The 9,135-nt window shown below is 52.1% G+C and overlaps 1 protein-coding gene across 2 annotated transcripts in view; it reads right to left on the reverse strand.

The window, feature by feature from the left end:
- Window positions 1-9,135, reverse strand: part of CYFIP1 (cytoplasmic FMR1 interacting protein 1) — a 92,740-nt gene that overhangs the window by 29,104 nt on the left and 54,501 nt on the right. For both annotated transcript variants that reach the window (XM_011981493.1, XM_011981494.1), the window contains one exon: window positions 7,795-7,994. In XM_011981493.1, the coding sequence (XP_011836883.1) occupies window positions 7,795-7,994 (200 nt within the window). The remainder of the gene's footprint in view (window positions 1-7,794; window positions 7,995-9,135) is intronic.

Genomic DNA, 9,135 nt, shown 5'->3' on the forward strand with positions numbered 1-9,135 from the left:
AAGGTCACTGCAATCCCCTACGAGGAAAACTAAGTTTCAGCACCAATATCCTAAGCCCCCACTGCATGTGTCTCAGGTAAACTGAGGTTCAGCTCTAGCCTTATTTTGACCTGGTCAGTGCTGGGCCCAACAGCAGCTTTTTTCCTTTGTGTTGATCCTGCTTGAGGTTTTTTGAGCTTCTTGTATCTGGAGGTTTATCGTTTTCATCAAATCTGGGAAATTCAAGGGCATTAATTTTGAAAGCTTTTCTGCCCACCCACCATCTATGACTAGGATTCCAATCACAGGCATACTCGAATCGCTGATGTTTGTCTCTCAGTTTGCTGAGGCCCTTCTCGTTTTTTTCATCATTTTTTTCTTTCGGTGCTTCAGTTCAGCTAGTTTCCATTGTCATAATCTCGAAAACTCAGCTCCTGCAAAGTCTACTCTGAAATTCGGGCCAACAAGTAATTTTTCATTCCAGATACTGCATTTCAGCTTTAATTCACTGGATCCTTTTATGTAACATCCATTTATCTCCACACTGTTTTGCTGTGAACCCTTGAGCACATGCATAGCTGCTGACTTAACATCCTTGCTGCAAATTCCATCATCTCTGTCATTTCTGAGTCTGTTTTGTAGAGTGACTTTTCCCCAGGCTATGGGTCACATTTTCTTGGTTCTTGGCACATCTAGTAAATTTTGATTGGGCGCTGGGCATTTCAGTGTCATGTTGCATGTCTTGACTTTGTTACTATCTTTTAGAGAGTGTTGGCCCAGCACAGTGGCTCGCGCCTGTAATCCCAGCACTTTGGGAGGCCGAGGCGGGCGGATCACCTGAGGTCAGTAGTTCAAGACCAGCCTGACCAACATGGTGAAATCCCGTCTCTACTAAAAATACAAAAATTAGCCAGGCATGGTGGCGCATGCCTGTAATCCCAGCTACTTGGGAGGCTGAGGCAGGAAGAATCGCTTGAACCCAGGAGGTGGAGGTTGCAGTGAGCCGAGATCACGCCATTGCACTCCAGCCTGGGCAATGAGAGCGAAACTCTTTCTCCAAAAAAAAGGAAAACTAATGCAAGAAAGGAATATGGAGAACAGAATGAGAAGGTCTAACATACGTCTAACTGAAGTCCAGAATGGCAAGAATAGGGAGAAAAAGAGAGAGAGAGAGAGAGAGAGATGAGTGTCTTGGGCGACAGGCAGTTGACTTGTCAAGCTGCTGGATCTTGTCATGATGCATTACAGACAGCCTCACTCTGTCACCCAGCCTGGAGTGCAGTCACGCATTCCCGGCTTACTGCAGCCTTGACCTCCCGGGTTCAAGTGATCCTCCCACCTCAGCCTCCTGAGTAGCTGGGACTACAGTCACCTGCCACCATGCCTGGCTAATTTTTGTAATTTTAGTAGAGGTGGAATTTCACCATGTTGGCCAGGCTGGTCTCAAACTCCTGACCTCAAGTAATTTGCCTGCCTTGGCCTCCCAAAGTGCTGGGATTACAGGCGTGAGCCATTGCCCAGCCTCAACAGAGTTCCATTCCTCTTGCTGGTAGGAACTCAGATGCCTCCTGGCCTTGTGTGAGAGCTGAGAATCATTCGGCTAACAGCTCCCTGGCACACGCAGAGTTTCGTATTCAAGCAAAGGCTATGGGACGCCCATGTGGTTTCAGGAGCTGTTTCTGTTAAGCTCCCTCCTCTCTCGTACTCCACCCTGCAAATCCCAGCTGCCTCAGCTTCCCCAAGTTCCAATTTGTCCCCTCTACCAAGCAGGAACTTCCAAGCTGTACTTGGACTGTTCCTTTCTGAACTTGGTCCAGAAAGTGCTTCCGGATGGAAAGCCAGGAAGATCACAGGGCTCACCCCACTTGCTTCCCTCTCCTCAGCGAGAGGTCCGAGTCTGAAAACAGTTGATCCATAAGTTCTGTCCAGTTTTTCACTTAAGGAGAAAGAATAAATCTATACCCTGTTACTCTATCATTCCAAAAAGTTTTATTTTTTATTTAATTAATTTATTTTGAGACGGAATTTATTTATTTATTTATTTTGAGATGGAGCCTCACTCTGTCACCCAGCCTGGAGTGCAGTGGCGCAATCTCAGCTCACTGCAACCTCCGCCTCCTGGGTTCAAGCGCTTCTCGTGCCTCGGCCTCCTGAGTAGCTGGGACTACAGGTGCCCGCCACCATACCTGGCTAAAGAATTTTAAACACAATATTTTACTATTCTCAACCTAAAGGCAAAAAATTGATAACAAATATTGAACTATATTTGGTAGGTTTGTGTTTTATGGTGGTAAAAATGAGCAATTCTTTCTTATTTTGAAACAAGGTCTTGCTTTGTCACTCAGGCCGGAGTGCAGTGGCACAATCACGGCTCACTACAGCCTAGACCTCCCCAGGCTCAAGTGATCCTCCCATGTCAGCCTTCCAAGTAGCTGAGACTACAGGGGTGTGCCACCACATCCAGCTAATTTTAAAAACCTTTTTATAGGCCAGGCGCAGTGGCTCACACCTGTAATCCAGCACTTTGGGAGGCTGAGGTGGGCGGATCACGAGGTCAGGAGATCAAGACCATCCTGGTTAACACGGTGAAACCCCATCTCTACTAAAAATACAAAAAATTAGCCGGGCGTGGTGGCGGGCACCTGTAGTTCAGCTAATTGGGAAGCTAAGGCAGGGGAAATTGCTTGAATCCAGGAGGCAGAGCTTTCAGTGAGCTGAGATTGTGCCACTGCATTCCAGCCTGGGCGACACAGTGAGACTCCATCTCAAAAAAAAAAAAAAAAAAATTTTTTTTGTAGAGACAAGGTCTCCTTATGTTGCCTAGGCTGGTCTTGAACTCCTGGACTCAAGAGATCTTCCTGTCTTGGCCTCCCAAAGTGTTAGGATTACAGGTGTAAGCCACTGCACCCAGCCAGGATTAGCAACTCTGAAACTACTTCCTGTGTTTTTTGGAAAAGAACAAATGAATAATATACTAAGAATAATGAAGGAAGGATTCTCAGTGTTTAACGAAGTCAGAGAAAGGGAAAGAGAGAAGACTAGAATGAACTCTGCAGTGTTGAATTGGAATTGGAAATATCAGTATAAACTCACAGTTTTAATACGTAGGTAACTATATAGAAATAAACACGCACATTGATATGGTTGGCTGTGTCCCCACCCAAATCTCATCTTGAATTGTAACTCCCACAATTCCCACATCTCATGAGTGGGGCCCGTTAGGAGGTAACTGAATAATGGGGGCAGGTCTTTCCCGTGCTTTTCTCCTGAGAGTAAGTCTCACGAGATCTCATGGTGTTAAAAGGGGAGTTTCCCTGCACAAGCTCTCTCTTCGTCTGCTGCCACGTGAGATGTCCCTCTCACCTTCTGCCATGATTGTGAGGCCTCCCCAGCCATGGGGAACCATAAGTCCATTAAGCCCTTTCTTTTGTAAACTGCCTAACCTCAGGTATGTCTTTATCGGCAGTGTGAAAATGGACTAATACACACGTACACGTTGTATTGTGTCTCTGAAAACAATATGTTTGTCCAGGCGCGGAGGCTCACACATGTAATCCCAGCACTTTGGGAGGCCAAGGCGTGCAGATCACCTGAGGTCGGGAGTTCGAGACCATCCTGGCTAACACGGTGAAATCCCGTCTCTACTAAAAATACAAAAATTAGCTGGGTGTGGTGGCGGGCGCCTGTAATCCCAGCTACTCAGGAGGCTGAGACAGGAGAATCGCTTGAACCTACTGGAGGTTGCAGTGAGCCGAGATCGCACCACTGCACTCCGGCCTGGGCGGCACAGTGAGACTGTCGAAAAAGACATGTTCAGTCCTCACTCCTAGTACCTCAGAATGTGAAATTTGCTGGAAAGAGGGTCACCACATATGTGCCTGGCTAAGACAAGGTGATACTGGAGTAGCAGGGTAGGTCCTTGACCCCACATGACTGAAGTTATTGTGAGAAGAGACAGAGACACAAGGAGAGTGGCCAGTGAAGACAGAGAGGAGACTGGAGTGATGCCGCTGCAAGCCAAGAACACCCAGAACGGAGGTCACCACCCGAATAACGGTTCTACCCAGCGTCTCAGAGGGGGCGTGCCCAGTGTCTCAGAGGGGGCGTGGTCAGTGTCTCAGAGGGGGCGTGGTCAGTGTCTCAGAGGGGTGTGGTCCTAGGTCACCACCCGAATAACGGCTCTACCCAGCGTCTCAGAGCAGTGTCTCAGAGGGGGCGTGGTCAGTGTCTCAGAGGGGGCGTGTCCAGTGTCTCAGAGGGGCATGGTCCTAGGTCACCACCCGAATAACGGTTCTACCCAGCGTCTCAGAGGGGGCGTGGTCAGTGTCTCAGGGGGCGTGGTCAGTGTCTCAGAGGGGGCGTGGTGTCTCAGAGGGGGCGTGGTCAGTGTCTCAGAGGGGGCGTGGTCCTGCTGACACCTTGATTCAGACTTCGGGACTCCAGAGCCGTACGTAGGAGAACAGATTTCTATTCTTTAAGCCACCTCGTATGTGGCAGGCACAGGAACCTCGGACAGTCCACATGTGGAGATGTGCTCACTCCGATCACTGAGAGCACCTGGAAACAGTGACACCCCCGAGAACAGTGAGCCCTGGCACACCCAGACTTGGTCTCTAAATGCCATTCTACAGTAGAAGGAATCCTTGGAGAAGTGACAGGTTGCAAGGACCGAGCAGGAAAAGTACAAGATGAGCCTGGAACACCTTGTGGTGCAGAAGGTTGGTGGTGCAGAAAGAATGGCAGAGACGGCCCCAGGAGACCGAAACCGACCAGGCGGCTCGCACTGCCCAAACCGCACCCACCCTAGCCTCAGAACTCCACATAACGGATAACCCGGAGTTCATACAAATAAGTAAATAATGAACAAATGCTACCACATACAGCAGAATTCCAGCTAGTACCTGCAGAGAGAATGAAGGAGTTAAAACTCAGCTGGACACGGTGGCTCATACCTGTAATCCCAGCACTTTGGGAAGCTGAGGCAGGCAGATCACCTCAGGTCAGGAGTTCGAGATCAGCCTGACCAACACAGTGAAACCCCGTCTCTATTAAAAATATAAAAATTAGCTGGGCATGGTGGCATGCACCTGCAGTCCCAGCTACTGGGGAGGCTGAGGCAGGAGAATCGCTTGAACTCGGGAGGCGGAGGCTGCAATGAGCTGAGATCGCACCACTGCACTCCAACCTGGACGGCAGAGTAAGACTCCGTCTCGAAAATAGAAAAAAAAAAAAAAACAAAAAACCTCACTGCTGTTCAACCACCAGTGTGAAGATAAGTGATTCGGGCAGGAATCATCAACAGATGTTAAAATGACTGGGTCAAATTTTAATGAGGGAGTTTGTTTACACCATCTCAAATTATTTCCCTACAAATTATTTATAACTTTGAAACAGAAAAACGGCAACATGACAGTGGGGACACCTGGCAGCCACCACCTCACCCCAGGGACAGAAGCCACCATGAGCAGTGAGGGGACAGTTGCGGCCTTGGGCTCCAGGTGCGCCCCGCTGAGGACACGCCCTCCATCTATGGTCTTCCGGAAAAGAGGCCTAACTCTGGACCCGGAAATACCCTTTTGCCAGCTTCTCTCCAGAGCTGCAGCACTGTCTCATGTTTATCCACTATACAGGTTAAATTCCAGTCGCAGACAACCTAGGTCGCCTCCCACAGCCACCACGGATAGCTCACGAACCGCAAGTTAGTCCAGGCAACAAGCAAAGTCCCGGCTTGCGTCACGCAGCTCTCAGAAAACCCTCAGGCACGAGACTAAAATTCCGGGTGGCATGGTTTTGTGTGTCTTCTCAGGATTTGACACAGAACTTGGATACACAAAATCCTGTTTTAAAATGCCTTTCCCAGATAACACGGCTTTGCTGATTCCACCAAAGACTTGTGGGAAACGCAGACACAATGGCTTCTACCACCACTCATGGAAGGTGGAGGGTGCTGAATAAACCAAAGCTCTTCTGCAGAAAATGCCCCTGTGACAAGCTAGGGTTCCCTGTGATTTGCACCTCAAGTGTCCCCAGGCCCCAGGGCCCCAGGAGGCCCAATAGGTGTGGCAGAGGCAGCAGCTCTGGGTCTCTTGGGGAAACAGGTGACACACACAAAGTTGGTGTCAGATAAGATGGAACCAGCCTGCCTGCGTCTAGGGGCCCCCATGTGTCCAGGGGCCTCCTGCCACCCACAGTGGGGACGAGTGCGGCTGCCTGGGTGTAAGGCCCCAGCAGACGGCTCTGAGCAGCTGCACGCATGGCACCGGGTGCACCGTGCTGATCTGCACACAGGAGCATTCCCGTCACCTCCCGGGGTGTGGGGAAGGAGGTAGCTGGCCGTCCCTCCCTGCTGCTGTGATGTATGTGGTGCTGCAGGGGTGTAGACTCAGGGGATGGAGGGGCCGAGGGCCACCCGTCCCTCCCTGCTGCTGTAGGGGTGCAGACTCAGGGGATGGAGGGACCGAGGGCCACCCGTCCCTCCCTGCTGCTGTGACATATGTGGTACTGTAGGGGTGCAGACTCAGGAGATGGAGGGGCCAAGGGCCACCTGTGCCTCACTTTAGAGGACAAATACATTTTTACCAAGGAAACCTCTGGGGAGTGCACTCATTTTTTTCTCATCTATGTATCCATGATTTCTCATTTTTCTAGAATTTTGATACATTACTTGTGTAAGAATATTTTTTCAATTAATTCCAAGCATAAACATCTTTTAAAAATGTTGAGGAAAATGGACACCGTAAAGGTGAGTTAAACAGAGATGGTGGTCTTCACGGTTTGGTTTCCATGGACCATTCCCAGCCCGGCCTGGAGGCCCCCTGAGCTGAGGAAACCACGCCAGGTGCCGCCACCTGCATGGCCACGACCCTGGAGAACGGCCTCAGTGACGCAATGCACCTGGGCCTGACCCACAGCCCCCACAGGAAACGTGGCCCTGCACTCAGGGGTCCTGAACGGACAACAGCCATGGCAGGCAGGATTGGGCCGCGGGGCAGCCGCTCCTCTCTTCCATCAGAGCTCAGCATACTGTCTCCCGAGACAAAAAACTCTGGGCCTACGAGTCGGTAAGAATTCAGCCACATGTGGGCGGATGCAGAGATCCAGCGGCAAGCACAAGCACTATTTGTAAAGGTTCTCCCAACACACGCGTGTGCACACACGTGCACCACCTGCACTCCTCTGCCTCTGGATGGAGCTCGGCAGCCAGGCGCCTTGCTTGGTGCCCTACTCATCCCCCCCGGGCTGCTGGTGTCTATGGGAAGGCATGGTGGGTGACACACACACGTCCTTGGCACGAGCCGATGCTGTGTAGGAGCTGAACTCACTACCCAGAGAAGGAACCTCAGCCAGAATGGCCGCTGCCCGGTGTGTGGAGCCCAAGGCAGGGCTGTCCCAGGACTCAGGCCCTACTCTGAGGCTGAACCTCAGAATACTGCCAGCGTCCACCGTTTCACCACCAATCACACCACTTCACGTTGTCCATGGGCAGTGGGCGGGAGGGTGGCTCCCCCACACCCCAACATCCCAGCATGGAAGCATGAGAAGCAGTCACCCCACTTCCACCATCAGGCAGACAGAAAGCCAGGAGACGCAGCCCATTCCAGCCCCACGTGCAAAGCCACGACCGTCCACGCGAGGGTGGGCCCGAGGCTCCCTGTGCACACGGAAGACACCGGAGGGCCTGCGTGCTCTTCGTGTTGAGAAGTCATGGGGAGCGGGAAGAGTGGGGAGACAGGGACCTGGTGCCATGGAGGAAGCCTGCGGGGACGGGGGTCCCTGAGTTCCTCCCGTGGGCGCCTGTGTGGCAGGCACGCTCACCGGTTGGTAGAGCCGTTGTAGCAGTAGTTGGGCAGGAAGTCGTAGTTGAGCTCCCAGAACACGTGCAGGGTGATCCTCCCATAGGGCGCTGACACATTGTGGTTGGCCTCCCGGAACATGGCATCGAAGCTGTCCAGCGTCAGGTACCGGCTCAGCAGCTTGTGCGTCATGCGGTTGATTTCCAACAGGCCATCCAGCTCCTGTGGGACCAAAGACGGGTGGGTGACAGAGCTGGTCCAGGCCGGACGGAGGTGCTGAGTGGCCTCTGATCCCACCCAGGCCTCACGGTCCCAGCAAGCGTAGGCTCTGACAGGTGACATGAGCTTGCTTCTCGAAGGGCACCCCACCTTTTCACAGTCACTCCCACTGGGCCACGCCTTTCTCCACTGCAGTCACCTCCACGCCACCTACCCCTGCCGTCCAGCACCCTGTGGGGCAGTGCACGTATGGTCTGCTACTGCCACCCTCCCCCCACGCACCTGCTGAGCCCCAGCCCCGCCCTGCGGCATAAGCCCAGCCGGTGGCTGCATCTCCCTGGGCATCGGAGCTGAGCCGGCTTTCTCTGAGGTGCCTGGAGACACTGAAAGGCGCGTGTGGGTGGCAGGGCAGATGCGCTCGTTCTCACAGGCTTTGCAAGCCCTCACATGTGCTGCTCTGGAGCTGGTCCAGGCTGCACTGTCCAATGTGGCAGGTGGGGCCGGAGCACAGCTGCCACCACCTGAGGGGTGCTACACGAGACACCAGATTTCAAAGACTGAGTAGGATGAAACAGACTAGCAAATATCCACCTCAATTATAATGCCATAGGAATGACGTGGTGAACTAATATGGGGATACAGTGGATTAAGCACATTATGAAAAATAACTTCACCTATTTCCTTTTCTAATGTGACCGTGGGAAAATTTCAAATTACGGATCTGACTTGCATTCTATTTCTATTGGACAGTAATGGCCTCGGTCAAAGTTTTGACTAATGATTTTACTCAAAATCATATTTGGCTAATGCCAACAGAAACACCATGGCTTGTACCAAATTACACTCGCAAAAAAAGGCCGCTAGGCCGGGCGCGGTGGCTCAAGCCTGTAATCCCAGCACTTTGGGAGGCCGAGATGGGTGGATCACGAGGTCAGGAGATCGAGACCATCCTGGAGAACACGGTGAAACCCCGTCTCTACTAAAAAATACAAAAAACTAGCCGGGCGAGCTGGCGGGCGCCTGTAGTCCCAGCTACTCGGGAGGCTGAGGCAGGAGAATGGCAGGAACCCGGGAGGCGGAGCTTGCAGTGAGCTGAGATCTGGCCACTGCACCCCAGCCTGGGCGACAGAGCAAGACTCCGTTT

This window comes from Mandrillus leucophaeus, unplaced genomic scaffold (genome assembly GCF_000951045.1).
Source record: "Mandrillus leucophaeus isolate KB7577 unplaced genomic scaffold, Mleu.le_1.0 Scaffold227, whole genome shotgun sequence".
NCBI classification, from domain to species: domain Eukaryota; kingdom Metazoa; phylum Chordata; class Mammalia; order Primates; family Cercopithecidae; genus Mandrillus; species Mandrillus leucophaeus.